The 20,341-nt window shown below is 37.3% G+C and overlaps 1 protein-coding gene across 3 annotated transcripts in view; it reads right to left on the bottom strand.

Annotated features, from left to right (window-relative positions):
• Positions 1-20,317, bottom strand: part of CNOT10 (CCR4-NOT transcription complex subunit 10) — a 34,482-nt gene extending 14,165 nt beyond the window's left edge. For 2 of the 3 annotated variants that reach the window (XM_080611901.1, XM_080611902.1), the window contains exons 1-11: positions 20,071-20,317; positions 14,772-14,863; positions 11,911-12,072; positions 11,166-11,316; positions 10,152-10,297; positions 9,179-9,265; positions 8,388-8,471; positions 7,285-7,402; positions 5,525-5,674; positions 4,447-4,649; positions 426-547 (exon numbers count right to left, since the gene is read on the bottom strand). In XM_080611901.1, the coding sequence (XP_080468027.1) occupies positions 426-547; positions 4,447-4,649; positions 5,525-5,674; positions 7,285-7,402; positions 8,388-8,471; positions 9,179-9,265; positions 10,152-10,297; positions 11,166-11,316; positions 11,911-12,072; positions 14,772-14,863; positions 20,071-20,092 (1,337 nt within the window). In that variant the 5' untranslated portion in view covers positions 20,093-20,317. Of the gene's footprint in view, positions 1-425; positions 548-4,446; positions 4,650-5,524; positions 5,675-7,284; positions 7,403-8,387; positions 8,472-9,178; positions 9,266-10,151; positions 10,298-11,165; positions 11,317-11,910; positions 12,073-12,476; positions 12,558-14,771; positions 14,864-20,070 lie in introns of all 3 variants that reach the window. The other variant, XM_080611903.1, reaches the window with a different exon arrangement.
• Positions 20,318-20,341: the final 24 nt, after the last annotated feature.

Below are 20,341 nucleotides of genomic sequence, written 5' to 3'. Positions count from 1 at the left end.
CATAATTACAAGTTGCCTTGGTTTTCTTGACTTCACTTCCTAAAGTTTTATGGCAGAGCAACTAGATTCTTCCTGCACTTTAGAAAAGTGGATTACTGAAAAAGATGTATTTTTTAGTGAGAAAAAGGGGAAAGATTTAGCTAACTAGAAATATGAATTTGAGATAAATCAGTTTTAAGCTTTAATCCCTCTTAGTTACAACAGATACACAGTTGGGCCCTCTGCTGGCCACCATAGAGGAGGCATGCACATGATGTTTAGGACTCCTCAAACATTTTAGCATGCCTCTCTCTTCACTGTATTTATTAATAATTACAACATGAACATCTATTTCATTACAGTTTTGAAAACACCTGATAAACAGACAGGTATCCTTAACAAGGCTATGATAACAAAAATAAACAGCCCACTGAAATCATACTTACTTATAAACAACATTCTGTATTGACTGGGATGCTAGGACTATCTTACGGTGGTAGCCTTGACCTACTATAGATTGCACAATTCCCTTTTTGCTTGGAAGACCTTTAGTCTCTTGTTCTGATGTCTGAAAGGAAAAAAAAAAGAAAAAAAAAAGGACTAAAATGTCAAGGCTGTTGAATGAAAGGTTGATAAAATGAGTGAAAGCTGGAAGACAAGTTTGAAGCTGCTAAAATGTAAGAATTAATAGTTTATATGGGTACAGTTTGAAATCTTGAGTACCATGAAGGATCAGGCACCTTTTATTGTCTTTGTGTTGCAAAGGCATTTTACTGCACACAGCATAACCCCGATTAGTTCTGAGAGCTTGTCTGATAGCCTACCGACCTAGTTTCTCCTCTGTTTTGAAAGCAAAAGAGCAATGAACCAAATCATATTAAAAGAACTGCAGGGATACAAAAAAGAAAAAAATCATGATCTGACAAATAATATTCAGAATTGGCACTGTAACACTTGCCAACTTCTCTCCCTGTTTACACAGCATTCAAAACACCCTCTGAAAAAGCCTTCTCAACTGTCCCACAGGGAGCATGAAGCTGAACCACAACATATGTAAAGTTACATTAACTTAACAGATTTCTGAGTATGCAGACATTTAAGACTAACTTAAAATCACTCTAATTGTCAGTCTCAGGACTCAAGGCTCTCTACACTACATCTACTGAGGTTTGGCTGTTTTACCTCACCATCTTAACAACTTTGTTGGTAAGTAAAATTACTGATGAAGTGTCACAGTTCTAAAGAAAAACTGTATTTTAAATAGCCATCACTTTTTAGAAAATTTATCAGAATCTATTGTAAAGAAAAATTATTGACATCATGATGGCATTTACTGTCAAATAAAAAGATACATACAATGAGTTTGGATATGAAGCACATTTTAGAAAAGATGTTGAAAAAATGCAGAAGGGAATCATCTTCCATCTGTACTTTATAAACTAAAATACTAAAGCAGGTGAAGATTAGCTTCAGTGAAATTTCTTTTCTGCATGGTGTCCAGAGTATAATTGTGAATCCATGCTTACATATCAAGGATTATTGCAAATTGAGTTACAAGATTAAATTAAACACATCGTTGATTTTAGGGCCTCACTTGTCATGTTGCAAATCTATCTTATAAATTAAAGACATTTCCCTTTGCCTTTAACAGCATCCATTAACATTAGAAAACAAAACACGTTAACATTACAAAACATTAACGGAAACATTAACATTAAGGAAAGAGCTTTTTTTTTTTTCTTGTACAATTACAAATTTAGGAAGCAGCAAGCTGGTTTTGTGACATGAATTCAAGCTGTCTGGTACACCACAACATCACATCAGTAGCAGGGAGAAAGCTATGCCTCAGAAGCTTGGCATCATCTGACCCAACACTTGAAACTTCAGTGCCGTGTCTGTGAAATGGGGATATAAGCAAACCTCTCCTATAAAAAAAACTGTGACCATCTTCCTTATATTTGCTAAGATAGAGATACCAAAATAATGAGCACCATTGAAATTCCCAAGGGAAAAGTTATGAATTTTTATTTTGAAGGATTTGAGTAGTGTGCAGTAAATAAGGCACACAGGCCACTGAAGGAGGGAAGAGAGAATTCAGGTGGGGGGGAAATAGAGTTGATATAACCATTTGTTCAATTAATCCCATTCACCCTGTGCACTGAGTGAAATGGGCACAGTCTGGAAATAACTGCATGGGATCATTCAATTACAGATTACATCATCATACCCACACACACGAGGGTGAATGACAGTTTCACAGGGAATCAAGTACAGTATCTCTTTAATTTCACAGACGTACTATTTTAGTGCAGTTTCCTGTTCTAAGAATGAATAATCCTGTCCCAATCCCTCTGAATTTTAACAAACAGGCTTGTCCTAAATAGACATGGATCAACAGGTTGAAATCAGTATATCCCAGATGACATGCAATACGTCTGCTGTCAGCAGGTCTCCACAAACTTTACCAGCAAAGGAACAAGAAGCCTCAGCAGCTAGCGATTCAGTTCCCCAGCAGCTGTGATCAGGACTAGTTTAGGATGGAAAAGGTTCATCTCTGCTTCCTCAGCCTATGCCAGTTTTAGGCTAAGCACACTACAGTATCGCTTCTCAACCTCTAGTGATAACTGAGTGAGGAAATATGAACTTTAGAAGAGTTTTGGCTGCATGAAGAGAGGGAAAGATCATCAGCAAAGATTTCATGTGAATTAATTCTGTCTACTGTAAATCACAGCAGATTTATAGTAGACAGAATTAAAAAAAGGAAAAGAAGTTTTAAAAAGTTTGTATCACTTGTACATCAAAAAACCTGCAAATAATTAATTAAGAACATCCCAGGAAGGAAGCTTCTCTATAACCACATACTTGTCCTCTGCAAGAGTCTGCATCTTTCAATAAAGTTCTAGGACACGTGCTATATATTTTCTTTTTTTAAACAATATAATTCACCAATCTGATCCAATAACCATATTTATTAAAATATAACCCCCGCCAACCTTACTGTCTGTCAAAGCAGTAGCAACATACTTTCAGTTATACCTTTTACACTGTAGCATCTAGCCTTAGAGACAAAGACTCTCTACTAGATAGATGTATGTTTTCTGCTACTACTCCAGCTAAGATTTAAGCTAGAACCTCATAATTTCAAAAGAGGTAAATGCAACTCTCAGAGTCTAAACATAAAAACCTAAGATGTTTCAGGGAAACATTTTCAAAACAAAGGAAGAAAAACAATCCTTCCACCTCAAAGTATCAGCAAAAAAAGTTATCAAAGTTGTTTCTGTGCATCAAGTCTCGAAGTGAGTATCAAACCTTCAAGAGCAGCCACAACAATTTTCCGTCCTTGGATATACGAATGGTCACTGACTCAAATCTCACCTTGTTATTTCTGCCATCCAGATATAGAAATCCTTGGCAGTACAAAAATTAGCACAGAGAAAAGACCTTGAGCAAGTTCAATTCTTATATTCACACACACACACAAAAAAACAGAATTACTTGTGGGGCTGGATTTTTGTTGTTTTTAATACATACCACATATGATTTTACATGGAGATTATTATTTTATAGTACTATTTTATATTATTATCATATTATATGTTTGATATATTATTACATTATGGTAATTATATTATATATTTTATTTATTATTATTTTGTGTAAACCACATGTAAAATCATATGGTATATATTAAAAATATGTACCATATGTTATATCTTACCACATAAATGTTTTACATAAACCCCAAGATTTTGCAACCAATATGAAATGAGTGTGAGGCATTGTTAAATATCCACAAATAGTAAATCAAACTAATAATGGTAGTATCTGCATTTTAAGTAGAGAGCATTAACTGCAGTAAGACCATATTGCTTCCTGTTATAAAGGGATGTCTCATTAGAGAATAATAAAGATATTATTTGGAAAATAACCTTTGTATTTCTAAAATTATTTCACAAGTTTTGCTCAAGGAAGGTAAACCATCAGATGACTTGGGGAAATCTAATGTGCTGCAAACCAATTCAGGATTACCCATTCAGATTATGAGCTGGAATGTCAAAGGGCTGTGATGGTAAATTACCAAAACAAAACCATGCTTAACCAGTGTCTCCAGCAAAAAAAACTTGTCACTTTATAGAAGAGCAGCTCTAACAGGCACTTACATGCTTTTGTTTGATCTCAAGCCAATCTTTCATATAGCCTATTCAAATTCTTCTGATCTTAGAAAAGTCAATTGAACACTGGGTCTCAAGACACAGTTTCTGTGGTGGTTTTCCTCCACCTATTGCAGCTTCAGATTAAACATGCAAATGCACACATATATACAAATATAATATGAATTTACACAGAGATGTTGCAACATTAGGCCTTTAAAATGTATAGTTCAACTCAAGGTACTATTTCTTCCTTTCTGTGATCACATGCCTCTCATAACTACAATCAAAATAAGGAGTCTGCAAATCTACTTACCCCTTTATTGGCAGCAATGCAGCATTCTGCTATTCTTAGCCAAAGACGAGGGTTTGAGTGATAAACCTGGACTGCCTCAATCAGGCATTCAAAGGCAGCTAAGGGTCTCCCAATGTGCAAGAGCTGAATTCCACAATTGTAGAGCAACTCATACCGTTTGTTGGTCAGTAGTGTACACATAGGTCTCCCTGAAAATTTTTTACCTGCAGAAAAGATTACATTATATTGGATGTGCAGCTTGGGAGAGCAGAAACGTAACACTGGGAGGAGGAGAGAAGCTGTGGGAAACACCCCAAACCAAACCCCTTTCATCACAAAAATCCACTAGCCTCCCTCTGTGTACTCCTTCCACATCAAAGACAAATTAATTGTATTAGAATCATAGATCGGTTTCACTTGGAAGGGCATTTTAAGACCATCTAGTTAAAATCATCTGCCATGGGCTGGGACACCTTCCACTAGACCAAGGTTGCTCAATATTTTCTGTGTTCTTAATAAGGGTTGAAGTTCATTAAATGCCAATCACTCAAGCTAAACTTTATATAAAAATACTGATTCTCAAATTAGTGAGAATACACATTTTTGTTAATCATATAAATTCCAGAAGAAAATCTCTTTGCTGTAACAAAGCGTGAAACATTTTCTGTCTTCACACTGCTACCTAAGACTGCACTTAGGTACAGGGCCAGGGGAGGAATGGGAAAAGCAACAACATGTGATAGTACCAGATTTTAAAGAAACTTTAAAACAGGAACTTTATTTTGTCACATACCCCTGACTGATGGCCCAAGACTATAAACAAGGGAGAAGTAACTGTCCTAGCCCCAAGACACATCAAAGAAAACAGAAAAAAAAAAAAAAAAAAAAAAGAACCTATTTCATCATCATCTATTTCTGGCAACAGCAACTGTACTCTGAAGTCAAGTTACAATCAAAATTCTCACTCCCTTTATCCTGTTCCCCTACAAAGAGATGAAACAGGAATTCTGCTGGTAATTACTGAAAGCTCCTATCATCTGCTTTCTTGATTCACCCTCCCCTCTTCCACCCTCTGCTTTTAATCTCTTAAAAGCCTTACCTGGTTCTGAGTTGCCCATTCCTAGCTGCGCACATGCATTATCATTTTCTTGCAAGGCTTTTTTAAAGTAAAAAATTCCTAAATTGTGCTTTCCCATTGCAAAGTGGATGCAGCCAAGGTTGTTCCAGAACATACACCTTAAGCATTCACCTGAGAGAACAAAATACCATTTTTGTAAACTGAAAATACCACTGGGCCTGTAAAATGCTCCCATCACTCTTTTACGGGTCAGCATGCTACAGTAGTCTATTAAACATGTTCTTCAGTGAGATGTTCCTGGATTATGCAGTTATGTCTGTGCGTTGCAAGCACTTTAATAACCTACATTGCCGTATACCACTCTAGTTCTAGTACACAATTGACCTGAAATGTGAAGCAGCCAGATTCACAACTACCAAGCACCATATTCTAGGAGAACCAGGTATAAAGCCAGTATGACAGACTGCAAGCTACAGTAAGTTCACCTGGAGGCTTTCATACAGCTTAGCATGCAAGCACTTCAAGTTTTCTAACAGATGGCTCTTCTGAAAAGGAAATTCTCAAGTGATGTTACCTGCCTAAGTTTTATAAAATAAACAAATATGTCAACCTAAAACAAACAGGAAATGCACTCTCCTTCCTAAATATATCATGTTTAGGTAACACTGTAAAAAGTTCCTTCTAAATTATAAAGGACAGAAAATGAAACTCTTACCTGCTGGTAACTGAAGCATTACAGGGTTATCACTGATAGAAAAAAAACCCACAAAACCCCACCTTAAAAATCCAAACCACCAGGAAACACACTATTAACAAATTAACCAGTGTTTTAGTCATAACCTAGAAAGACTACTAAGTGAACATTCTACTGTACAAAAAAGGTGTATGAAAATAAAACTTTCCAGAAAATTTTAAGTTATAAAGAGAACTTTAAGCATAAAAATTGACAGAAAGATAAGTTACAGTAAATTCTAAAAGAAGTGTCAAAATATTTCCATAATGCCTATTCTGGCATATTTTGAATATTTTCTATTAAAGTTATCTGTAAATACAGGATTTTAAAAAATTATTCAGAATTCAGTAGGTTTACAGTACAAGTGTTTTTTAAAATCCTAACTCTCTCCTGACACCAGACACAGCTTTCTCACTGCATTTTTCAATTGATATTTTAAACAGTCAACAAAAATCTCAAATATATTTAAATAATACCATACACAGTGAGTATGTAAACACAGAAGATATATATTTATAGTATATGAATAACTGTTGTATCTAAATATTATACACATTGATGTGCTGGTAAATTTTTGTCCATGTCTACACATATATACTTTCTAGATATAAAAGTAACTTAAAATGGCGTACAATAGAAGTCAAACACTTCATGGAACACTAGCATTTTCTCCACAATCATCATTATAACTGCTATAGTCTCCTCTTTGCGTACAATCTGAAATCTCATTTCTAGATCTAGTACATTGCTGCTTGTTTCGTGTCATAATTTAGACACACAGATGAGCCTTGCAAATACTAGTTACACATTCAGAAATTCATTTTCATAGACAACTGCTGCATTTTTTCTAGAACACACAGTGAAAAACGCAACAGTGTTACATGAAGGTGCACAAGAAGAAAGATTAAAACGTATCCAGCATATAAACCCATGATATTCAGGGCCTAGTTTCCTAAGTAATCATTAATATGCTTTATATTAGTATCAATGAGTACTCCTATTATACTACACATTTAAGTGCTTGCAGGATGAAGGTTTTCTATTTTACCTGTTTTCATGAAGCCCGGATGTTCAGCAATGTTTGCACTGTTTAAAAGTTTGACTGCTTTACGATAATTGCCCCTCAAATATTCAAAATTGCTCTTAAGAAAGAGAGAAGGAGCTGACTGTGAAGGAGAAAACAACAGTTAATTACCTCTTGATTTATGATTTGTACTGCTAGTCTTGGACTACTCCACAGCTGGCCTCTAATGCCATTTTAAAAATAAGTGGACCTAGGCCCTAATACTTTCAAGAAGTAGCATTTCTTTGTTGAGCACATGATTTACACTCACCTCCTATGAACTACAAAATGATTCATACACTGTTACTGCTCTAAAACCCAACACCAGTCTAGAGAACTCTGTCCTGGCAATGGCTAAGTGCAGAGGAGCTACTTTTTATTTAGGAGGATCTTTCTCCAACCTTTCTTCTAGTACACTCTTCCCAACAGGTCCCTCCCTGCAAAGTTCAACAACTTCCTCCTGGGTTGTGATCTTCCTGGTCTGCCAACAGAGACTGCTGTAGTCCTGTCAAACTAGTAGCTGTTGAGGCTGGCAACAAAAGGGAAGTGCTCTCCTCCCATTCCCTGCTCCTCAGTTAATGTAGAATTTATTTGGGATGGTGGAGGTAATTCTCAGTTGAGAACTCCTATGTAAAAAAAGAAACTGCTTTCTAGCAAGAGGTAAGCCTCAAATAAATTTCAACAAAAACAAACAAACAAAAAAAGCATATCGCAGAATTAATCTTTTATGAATTGATTTAAATCACCACTGACATCAGACGTTTGTATACCCGAGACATTCATAGTAAACTAAAACTTGTCTTGCGCTGCTTACATTATAAAGCAAACTGAACCTGTTCACTATATAGTGATTCACTGTTAATTTGGGATTATTGATCATAAAGTGCATTTTCTGAGCAACTGAAAACAGCGCAAGTAAGAAAAGTCTACGCTGATTTTACTTGTGGAGAAGAGATTACAAACCCAATTGACTGCATAAAGCATTATTTCAGACACCCATTCTCTGTAAGATCTTGCTTTGTAAAGAAAGTTAGAAAATTCAATTTTAAGATTTACATTAGAAAAACATTAGCTTTAAGAATACTTACATTCCCAGCTGTATTCATGACAGACTTGATCTCCCTTTTGCATGCTTTTAGTGACTTCATCTGGATATAGGCTCTCACCTTATACTGTTAAAAAATTAAATTTATTAAATAAACAAACACTTGTGCAGGTTTGCAAGATGAACTGTTTCTAGAGATTTATTACAGAATACTTCATGTACATCTTAAAAACAGGCAGTAAAAAGCTGTTCAAAAAGCCTTCCTAAAAAGACGTTCTATTCAGACCTTCAACAACAAATGTATATGTTTTGCATTCACAGTAAGCAGATGCACATTCTATTCAACGGTCAACAGCTAATCTCTATTCAAACATATACTAGCACTTCAAAGGAAAAACTAATTAAAATAACCTAACTTCTTAATCCCAGACATTTACCTACTAAACTGAATACACCAATTAGTGAATGCTGATAAAGAAGCATTTTGATTCTTCAAATATTTTTCCACAGAACAGTACAGTGAAATAAAGACTCTGCTGATTTAGACTGTTGGAGGTCTGACAGATATAAGGTCAGTGCAGCTAACTGCAGTTTAAAAAAAAATTATGACAAACTGTGAGGACTGAAATCATGGGATTCTTTTGGTGTTGAGTCAGTTTTTCCTTTACATGGCTCCGACAAAAATGAAGAGTTAAATAAATTCTTTGGGTTTACCACATGAAATTCAAGACAGAATATCACAATTCATGCTGAACTGGATGTGAAGCAGATGGTACTTGGTTTTAAGAAAAACCTGAACTAAAATACTTGTATAAGTAATACGCAGACACTTACCTGATGTACCTTAGATTTAGCAACTTCTATTAAAGCTCCACTTTCAGCTTTTTGATTCAAGGAATCTTTATTTGTATTATTACCTGACTGTCAAACAGAAAAAGGGAAGTGTTACTATCAGTCACCTTTTAAATTCTGTTTACAGATTCTTTCATTAGCTATTTTTATCAATCTCACAAGAAGAAAATTATTTAGTAGTCAAAAAATACACATCCCACCAAATACTGTAACTCAAGCTTAATAATCAAAACCCATGAACAGCCACATCAGCCTATGAAGAGCAGAATTCTATATTAACATCAGTGTTACACTATGTTGCTCTGCAGTTGAAGTATTTAAAGAATTCTCTTACCCAGAAGGATTATATGCACATTCTAGCCTCTCTTTAATATTTTCATCAATAGAATTACTATATACTTAAAGAGAAAATATTTTATCTTAAGTATGACAATCCATCAATGGGAAAAGACTGAAATGTCCTTTTTTCACTTTCAAGCCACTACTCATTCCACTGATGTTTTCAGAAGACACATACAAAAGATTTCATTTGAAAGTATTCCTCATACTTTCAGATACTGTGCAAAAAAGATGCTTGATTTCTTACACTTTGGCATGCAATTGCAATTCCCCTCTGACACTGATTTCCCTTTCAAATTCAGAGTCTCATGGTCATAATCCAAGACAAACAAGGAAAAAATATTTATATTTGACCATGAAAACAACTGTCTTTCTAACACAAGTGTCTGACTTAAAACACTTCTTAGCTCCCTGGGAGTAGGAGAAAAGGATGAAACAGGGAATAAACAGCTGCTGTATAAAACTAACTCAGTTACTAACACGTATAAGTTGCTGTCTGAAGTTACAGGTGATCTAACAGTTTTATAATTCAGAAGTCTTATAAAAGTATTTTTGGGCTGTGTTAAAGCATATTTCATGTAAAGACCTAGTGGCACTCATCTTATTTTAAGCTCACCTCATTTTTTCCATTCTTGCTGTTATTGTTGCCCTGTGAAATCATTTTTTCCAGAACAGCAAGCAAATGCAAGGCTTTCTCAGCTTGGTAAGTTAGAAGGTATAGGTCTATAAGCAAGAAGCAGACAGCCTGGGCAAACTTCTCTTCTGTAGAAAGCAAAGAAGCAAAACTGATTTTACAGCTCTAATACCAACCCTTTCAAACACAACAAAAAAAAAAAAAAAAAAAAAAAAAAAAAAACACAACAAAAAACAAAAACCAACCACCTGACTATAAAGTGCATCTACGCAACACTATGAGAAAAATACATATATTACATAAAAAAAACCCCAACATGCAGATATGTAAAATCCCATACAACTTGAGAGGATTCCATACAAACATATCTCTGCTGGGCTAGCTTTTAAGATTAAGTACCAAATAGACGTACTGAAAACTAGGAGGAATTGAAGGAGAAACACAGTAGTATTTATGTAGTTTACTGAGACACATACACCTTTCAGCCTTGTCACCTCTAAAATTCAATGAGGATTTTGAAGTTATTTAATACAAGTATGGCAATTACACTACACAGGGTGCCAGAGCTCATAAAAGCTGGAGACTTTATATTCAGATATGAGCACATACAATTATGTATGACCTAATGCAGGTATTCAAAAATGTGAGTGCCTGACAAAACCACATCTACCCATGAAGTTGCCAGATGACTCAAAGTACTACATTTTAAATCATTTAATTAGCTCGTACATATAATTTACATAAATACCTTTTAAAGATGTCAAAAATCCATTTCAGTTTCATTATACTTGTCTGCTAAATGCCCTTGAGGTACCTTCCCCCCAGATTCAGTTGCTGTCTTCGATACAAGTAAAACATATGCTTCATTCCAAAGCCTACCTACTTTTTTTAGAGCCATATCAGGCAAATTACAAATCACTTGTCTGGTAGTGAGAAAGACTGAATGATCTTTTTGTAGTTATTGAATGAACAAAACTCTTCTTTCTGTGTACGTACCGAAAGGCTCTATGAACTGGTACAGCTTCTCCCCAGCTGATATAGCTTCAGTATACTGACGCAGATGATACAGAATAACAGCTTGATTGTAGTACAGCATACTGTTTTCAACATCATCTAAACCATCCATTTCTTCAACAACAGAGTGAACCTGAAAAAAAACCACTTTTTAATAGAAGTTTTATTAAACTTTTAATACCTATGATTTTTTAAAGTGTCAAAAAAAGAATTAAAATAATCCAAAGGTATGAATCTAAACCTAAACTTGACCTCAAATTAAATTGACCTTAAATTAAACCTAAAACTATGACCTAAAGCTAGGTCAGCAAGAGCTCTAGGCTAGGAAACTTTATTGTTGCCCACATAAATTCAGAAAAAAATTACAATTAAGTAGAAAGCCATCACTGAGTAGTAAAGTAACATTTTCATTTTTTTACTTTTTTTCACAAACTACTTCAGGTTAAGGAACTGTCTATTGAAAGAACATAGCAGGTGTTTCTATGGTTATAATCTCTGAAACATTTCAGCTTCAGATCAATTTCACCAATAACTAAAAACGTAACTATAAAAACAGTGTTCTTAAAAGATTAAACAGACTCAGAGGTTTAAAAGTACTGTTACTTTCTTATTCCTTTATTAAAATCTAAGGCACAAGGGGCAGAAATTTTATTCCTATTTCACTGGAATATCTCACCACCATTAACAGTACTCACAATCAAGCATTATGTCAATACATTTGCATTACCTGGTTCTTCAGCTGGTTAAGGGTTTGTCTCAAATTGTCTGTTGTAGTCTGGTTACTTTTACAGAACTCTGCAACAGCAGTATTCAAAGTTATTTTGTAGTCATCTTTGTTTATGTCTTGAAGGGTATTTAGGTGTTGTAAACAAGCATCATAGTTGCCAGCCTGGAAATTGCACACATACCAGAAACATGCATTTAGAAGATACAAAGTATGAACTAGCGGGTTACTAAGTTTTGATTAATGTATCTTCTGTAAGTTTAAAGTGCAAAGTAGTATTTCCTTTATCAACAGCAACTGGAGCAAACTAAACATCTACACACATTTTGTTATTTATGCAGATTATAATGTATGAGAAGTCTAAAAGTTGAGATCATATTCAAACTTCAAGAAGAATTTTGTGGAGGAAGGCCAAATGGAGTAGTCAATTATTATAAACAGATGTTTCTATGAAAAGTGTTATTCTGATTTCTCTGCATCATACAATTTTGAGTTTCAAGATTCTTTATTTCCTCAGTTTTCATAATCTTTCCCCATCATATGTCCATTGAGTGGCTGCAGTTGCTTACTTAAGTCCCAGCCCATCATTCTGTGTTCATTCTTCACTTCATCTGGAGAGACCGAGTTGTAATTTAGTCTGTGGAAGTCAGCTTAACACAGGTTGGAAAAAAAGAGGGTGTCACTTTCACAGTACAGGTTTAAATATTTATACAAGTTTTAGCTGCCGAATGAAGTACATGCATGCCTAAACAGAAACTAGGACCCAAGCATGATGCTCCTCCGAGGTGTGACTTAATCAAGAAATCCCTTTCTTTGACCTCACTAATGAGCAAGGACTTCAGAATGGCTCACCTCTTTCTGCTTTCACTTTTAGTCTGTGTTTGTGCAGGAGGAATTTAGTGGCATCGAGGAATTAAAAAGAACTCCAGACTCTTTCAACTATGTTAAGCCTAAATGATCCTTCATTGTCTACTGTTCAATTTCAATACAGGAATTATCACTTTCACCTCTTCTGTACCAGGATTACTTCCAATCTGGTCAGTCAGATAAGCAGATTCATTTCCATCTCTGTCAATGCTTCAAAATTGAAAGCTATGCTCTTGAGCACCACGACCACTTCCTCCTCCTTTTTAAGTGCTGTTCCATGGAGCTTCTCCAGGGCTCCTGCCTAACTTCCTCTATTAAGGGAAGCATTACAACAGAGTAAGCTCTGTGGTGCTTCTGCTCTTTCCAAGAAAGTCACCATTCTGCGGCTACTCTCAAAAGAACTATCCCAGTTCCTTCAGTCTCCTGTGAAAGCACAGTTACACAATTTAGAGACATGTAGCAGGATGTTGACTCACAGTATTTCCACAACTCTAAATACCAACAGCATGGATTGCCTAGTGATCATGTGCATAAACACAGGGACTTGTAATTCAACTGCTGGCATGCTCTTTAACTGAGACAGTTCATCTCCCAATGATCATTTTCATGCGTTCACACTCAGAGCTTCTCTTCAACAGGAGTAGCTTTCAGGTCACAGCAACAAGGCTTCTAACCATGGCTGGACTAAAAACCTTGAACTCTTAAAAGGTCACCTTATTTTTCCCTCAGCCAACAGTCCTTCACTTGACTCTACCAGACAAGATCTATGATATGATATAGAATTTTGCAGTAATTCTATCAAGACTGATATTGGAAGTGAAATACAATAAGGCAGCCCACAAAGCTATTTAAAGCAACTCAATAGCAAGTAAAACTGGCAAACATGGCAGCAGATTAATTCTGCTCACATCTGCCACTACTTCACATCTCCATGAACTTATGAACTTATGAAGTTCTTAAAGTAAGGAAAAAAGTATGAAATAAACAAGATACACTGGACAAGTATTAAAATTAAAAGTCTGATCTGCTGAAATCATTGACAGATCAAAAGTACTTTAGGCTCGTAGATCTGTGGGCAAGGTGGAAAATAAACAAACCTTTCATGAAAAGAGTCATTGAGCTACAAAGCACTCAAGAAGACATCAGTGAACAACATCAACCGTAGTCAGTTTAAGGACCTGAACTACATGTAACAACATTCTAGGGAAAAAAAATGTAATGAGTGAAACACCCAAGAAGGAACCTCATAAGACAGTATTTAAATTCTTCCCCCAATCTATTTAATACATCCAAAACCGAATAATGCAAGGCATTGTGGAGACAGAGACACAACAATTGAAAGGAAAAGCAATTACACTTCCTGTCACTTGCTACACTAAATAAAATTAGGAGACAGTACAAAGAAAGAAGTAAACTGAAAGACATGGTACCTGAATTTCAACATACTCAAAAAGATCTTCCAAGAAGCACAGAACAAGTAGCAAACACTGCCTGTAGGTGTTATGTGTTGAAGAATATGTTTTAATGTAAAGTGGCAGAACAGCATACAACACTTTTTGTGAAAGAATACAGAAAGATACTAAAATGAAAAAGGTTTGTTAGGTTGCTGGTTTTTAAACTACATGTAGTTCCTTTAAATCCTTTAATGCAACATTTTTAACTTGAAGCAATCAGTTCTTCAGAGAGATCATGCATTTTCAACACTGACACAGAATAGCAACCTGCTTCTAATTAACTCAGTTTTTAAGATGACTAAGTTTTGAGAATAAAGATTAAGCATAATCTTGTGCACTTCATTCAAGTATCCCCTTCAGACTTCTCACACCACAGCAGACAGAAACACCATGTGCTGTCTTGAGAACACAACTAGTGCTACTTTTTATATAATATCCCATTAATACATTTGCAACTGTGCTAAGAAAATAGGAATAATAATTATAAAAGCCCATTTAGCAGTTGTGATAAATCAGAAGTCTCAGAGCTTGGCTCTGTCTTACCAGAAAAGCTTGTAATGCACTGCTCGACAATTCCTTTTCCTGATCAGTAATCCCAGAAGTACCAGCTCCTTCATGTTTCTCAGTACCTTGGTCTGTAGAGGGGTCAGAAGGTTACAAGAAAGTCTGCAAATGTGATGACAGCTCTTCAGTTTAAAAATTTTGTTTCTTCTAGTTCTCAAGATCTTCTCGCCAGTACAAGTAACTTCCCAGATACGTGCAGCATTGTCTCCCTACTACACTGAAATATCTCATTATCCTATACTCCCAGTGAATTCCTCTCCACAAAATGTAAATATAATAATCCTAGCTAAATTACCATGCTCAAGCACTAACTGAAGTCCTGCAAGTTAACTGACAATGCACACATTTTAGATTTCTCTTCAAAGCTGCAACCACATACGAGGATAGCCTTTATTTATATAAAGAGTACCACACTGGGTTAGATGAAAACTCCATGCATCCTGTATGTTGCTTCCTAAACAGCAAGAGAGGGACGCTTTAGGGAATAACATACAAAACAGCAAACACTAGAACTTTCACCCAGCTCCCTGTTTTGGAAGAATAAGTCTCCCTAAATAAGAGGCTGCAATCAAAACATCATTGTTAATAATCACTGGCAGACCTGATGTATTTTTTCAATCTCTCTATACTTTTTTATTCTTCAATTATACCCCCCAAAATGCTATGCAGTGATTATACTGCAAGACAGGAGGAAATGCTGCCTATTCACTTTTTCCACCTCACTTCCAATCTTAGAGATCTTTCTTTGAATCATTTCTCTTCCAGGATGAGCAGACACAGTTTATGGTGTACCTTCCTCACGTGTGTTTTCCCAGAATCTTCTCTGGTTCTACTGTATCTTTTTCCAGATTAAGACGACAAGAACAGAGTGTAGCAGTTAATGATGGTGGCCCCTTTGAGCATTTATATTGCAATATAATAAGGGTTTGACTGTCTTTGATTTCTTCTACATAGAATTCTCAGTGTTTTACCTTTCAGTCACTATTGAGCATATTTTTCAGAAAGGAGTCTGCTGAACCATGTAATTCAGAATTTAATGCAGTGAAGCTGCATTAAAAAAGACAGTACAGCCAGTTCATGTCAAAGAAGCCAAACCCTCCCACACTAAACCCTTCCCTGTACTGAACACAAACTCGTGGAGGGGAAAAAACCAACCCAAACCATCACACCACTGCTCTGGACCACTTATTTCTGGAACCATGAACTCATGTGCTAGAACATACAAATATAATTTAATGATTTTGAAACAAGGACTTTATAAACCACTTTTGCAGAAAACTACTTCTTGAATTTCACAGTGGAGGCATTGCTCTAACCTAGTTTTTGCTATCTTAATAGACTAAGTAGGCTTTGTAAATTCAGTGTCTTCTTTTTCTTCCCTAGCATTCACAGATGTAATGCAAATTCTGCTAATTTTGTTTTCACCTTGAACAAATGAAGACATTTATCCATGAGTTCTGCTGCAAAAACAACATAAAAACAAACATATTGTCTACTACTGACTATGAAATTTGCAAATATAAGACAAACAGTAAGAGACCACCAAACCTGAGAGGATTCATCAATTAACATCCTTAGTAAGTATAGCATGACTTAGTAATGTATTACTAGTTTGTTCTTGTTGCTGGGAAGACAGTGACATCCCTTCCATTGCCATATATAACACCACATTTGAGCAAGAACTGTAAATATTTGGATGTGACTTTCATCCTGCTTCAAGACACCAACAAAGCTGAGATTTTAAAAACTCAACAATCTTACACCTGCAACTCACAAAGTAACCCACTGTGATTTAGACAAGATTCAGGATTCAGCAGTTGCAGTACTCTGGAGGGAAGGATCTCCAGGGGTCTACAGAACTGCATACATACACATACGATAAGATCTGACTGTGTATAAGGCATCAATGAGTACCACTTGTACTGCCTTTTCCTTGAAAGGGAAGGATGGGAGAGAAAATTAAAATATAAAAAAGCTCAGAAAATGTTTGATGTACCAATGTTTTCTGCAGCAAAAGAGGAAAGGAACAAAAAGCACCTCTCCTTCAAGCGAAATACAGTATAAATTGGATTCCTGTTCTAAACCTTGTGGTTGTATAGTTGAACAGAATGTTACCACACTCCAAGGACTCCTAGAATAGCAGCGAATAAGCAAACATCTTCCCTCATGCTTTCATGCTACCAGTTACATTATCTGCTTTACTTGCTCAGCATGTCTTTCAGATTATGCTAGTAAAAGTAAACACAGCGCAGAGACTTGTGACTCTCAAACTTTTGAAGTTGATAATAGTCAGTCTGGTCAAGAGGTTCCTCACATACAGATTTACCCAGCAGAGCAGTGCCATCGACTACAGAGTGCATTACTGATTACTGCCATTGCATGCAAGTTGGTAAAACAAGCATCTCAAATGAAGATGGGCTTATGGAAGTATCAATCCTGAACTAAAATGTCTTAAGTGAAAGATAAGAGACTGTTGTCTAAGTTGCATAATAATAAAAGCACCACTTATTTTAGGTGCTTGATGTATTTACTAGGAAAAAATCAGGACAGGTTTACAGATTCCACTATGCCTCTAAGTCTGCTGGAATGTTAAAGGGAAGAAAAAAAGAGGACTACTTTAAACAAAATGAGAGCAGTCCCTCCTCCTATAAAGCCAGTTTTATGGCTGTAATCCAATCAGCTGCACCTACTATGACTCAGTAAACAAAGCAGGCTTGCAACACTGGAAATTTATCAGGAAAAAATGAAGCGAAAGTCCAGCTGACATGGTTCACAGCATGGCTCTCTCCTTTGAGAAAAAAAAACAAACAAAAAACAACAACCCAGACTTTGGCTAGTCTCTACCATTTTTGCCCAAATACACTTGAAACCTGTTAACGAGCTAAAGGTGCTTCTAATCTATTGTAATCCTGCCACCCTTGTTTAGACCAGGACCCGCTGCTTCAGTTGATCTTTATTATTGTTGAGAGATCTCACAGACAGGAGTCATCTAAAAGCTGGCTGGTGCAAGATAACTGAAAAGATTCCACTTAAATGAAGGGAGAAAATAAAACGTTCTTGCTCGCTTGGCTGCAAACAACTGTGAAGCACTTGCAAATAAAACTGTTGTTTCCATATTTCTTAAGGCATTTGAAAATGAAACAGGTAAGTGCATTGTTCCCTGAGAAAACATACAGCATGCTGCTTGCTCACTCAGACCTAGTGATCTTTGGCATTCTTGCAGAAGCATGTGGCATGAGTAACACAGCACACCACTCACTACCGACATGATCCTATCCATCAGCTGAGACATCTGAAACATCTGAAACAGTGCAGATTCTCTGCTCCACAAATGACAGGACTTGGTTTTTCTCTGTAAATTGTATTTACATACAGACCTGTTTAACACTTTGTTTTGCCCAACTTTCACAAGTACAGAGTAACTCTATATCAATACTTGTCAGGCAAGTGATGAGGGGCAAAAGGGGCAACCTGGAAAAGAATCAACTGCTCAGATTTTGATCTGGAGGAAACTGCTGCACAGAGTTTGAAGTTAAAGCAGCAAGTCAGGAAAATAACTTCCTAGTGAGCAATCCTGGGGCAGAGCAGTAGAAACACTATGTCATGGAGGCTTGCTTGCTTTGCACAAGCAGGGAGCTGTCCCTACTGGAGAAGTTACTGGTGGACAGCAGAACTTTGGGAAACCTGTCTCTATGAGAGGAGAACATGGAAAATTATCAGACTGCCACCTGAAAAGGGAGATTGCTCATCAACTTGCTGACACACCATATAAGCTACAAGAAGCCACATCTCTCACAAACACATACCCAAAGATACCCAGAAAGTGACTGCAATGATTATTCTTCTCATACCTGTTCTCCATATCTCCAAGGACTGCTGTTCCTGAGCACTCTTGTTCTTAGGCTCTGTAAATTACATCTGACATGAACTGTGCTGTTGAATACCTCTGGAATTCTTTTTCTGGAATTATTTTTATTTCCAAACTCTACAGGCAGAGGGATAATATCTCCCTTGGAAGTGGGGAAATCTATCTCATAACTCTTGTTCCAAAAGCATTTTGAAGGGTTCGAAGACCAACCAAAGTGTTCAGCCTTTATAAGATAATGACAGTTTCTGGCACCAAAACTACATTTTTCTACTAAGCACTGTACTATTAGTACAAATATAACAGAATTCTTCAGTGCTGTATAACAAAAAAGCAAACACATCTCAGTGGAAAGTTCCTTGTAACTCACTGCTATGAACAAGTTCAGTATGTAGAAAGTCTTGCCATAGCTCACAGCTTTGGTTCACTTGGGCACATACTTTTCTGTTAAGAAAGTACAACTGAAAAGTTCCTTCAACACTTCTAGGACAACAACAAAACATAAAAAGCCTAACGTCAATTTCTTTCTCTTGTAGTTTTGGAGATGCTTACAGTGCTTACAAATAAACACAGGACTGTTTAGTATGCATCAGTCAGTGCAGTACACTAGTTTTTCCCACAAGCTTTTCCAGATAGTGAGGAGTTCTGTATTCAGCATCCAGAAGAAAAAAAAACAAAACAAAACAAAACACTTCAGGCATTTTTAAATAATCTTTCCTGCAAAGAGGTCTTCCTGCATGAAGGGCAGTCTTATGGGACACAGGTAAGCAGTACCAACACTAATGAGTTACATAGCAACTGTTCTTGAGATTTACTGGGGGTATTTACCAGATTATTTATTCTTTTTAATTCTGGTGATCTCTCTACGGTGTCTTTTCAGGCCTGAGTTTAGGGAAGACTCGCTCATCCCCTGAAACCAAAGCATCAACTCAGAGGGAAACAGTGAGCTCCAAAGATTAAGTAGTAGCACAAAACATTCGCATCTCCCCAGCACCTCCCGAATGCCCCAGTTTAACATATTAACCCTGAACTCGACTCCTGCAGCAGTTACTAAGCTCTGGGAGACACCGACACCCATCCCCACCAATATTCCCTCCCCACTGACTCCTTCCAGGCGGAGGGCACGGAGAGCCCCGTCCCCACACGGACCCGGCATGACACAGGCCTATGGATGGCGAGGCTCGCCGGCACTTCGTACCAGCCACCAGCGGTTGGGCACTACTTCTTCGGCGGAAGGAAACAGCACAGCGCACGGCACGCAGCCTTTTTCCTTCCGCCCAGGACGACCGAAGCTCTCTCACACACACCACCACCACCCCCCCCCCCACCACCCCCCCGCCGCGCGGAAACGTATCCCTCCGCACCAGGCAGCCCAGGCCCACGGAGGGCCGCGGTGGCTCCACTCACACTCACCCGCAGTCTTGTCCGCTGCCATCTCCCCCGCTGTGCGGTACAGCGGTGCGATCCGAACAGCGCCGAGAGTGCTTTCCGCACACTGCAGTGCCGAGCACCGCCCCCGCACTACCGCCAATCAGCCACTATCCCCCGTGGGACTACTTTTCCGCCGCCGCCACCCTCCGCGCGCCGAGTCCGCCCCGCTGCCTGCGCCGCTCGCTGCTATTCGCCCGCAGCTTCCGGGTTCGCTGCGCTGCACGACGTACGGCCGTTGCCGGAGGACCGCACG

The sequence above is a fragment of the Psittacula echo genome, assembly GCF_963264785.1.
Source record: "Psittacula echo genome assembly, chromosome: 2".
Classification (NCBI taxonomy): Eukaryota; Metazoa; Chordata; class Aves; order Psittaciformes; family Psittacidae; genus Psittacula; species Psittacula echo.
This window is presented reverse-complemented; position numbering and strand designations above follow the sequence as displayed.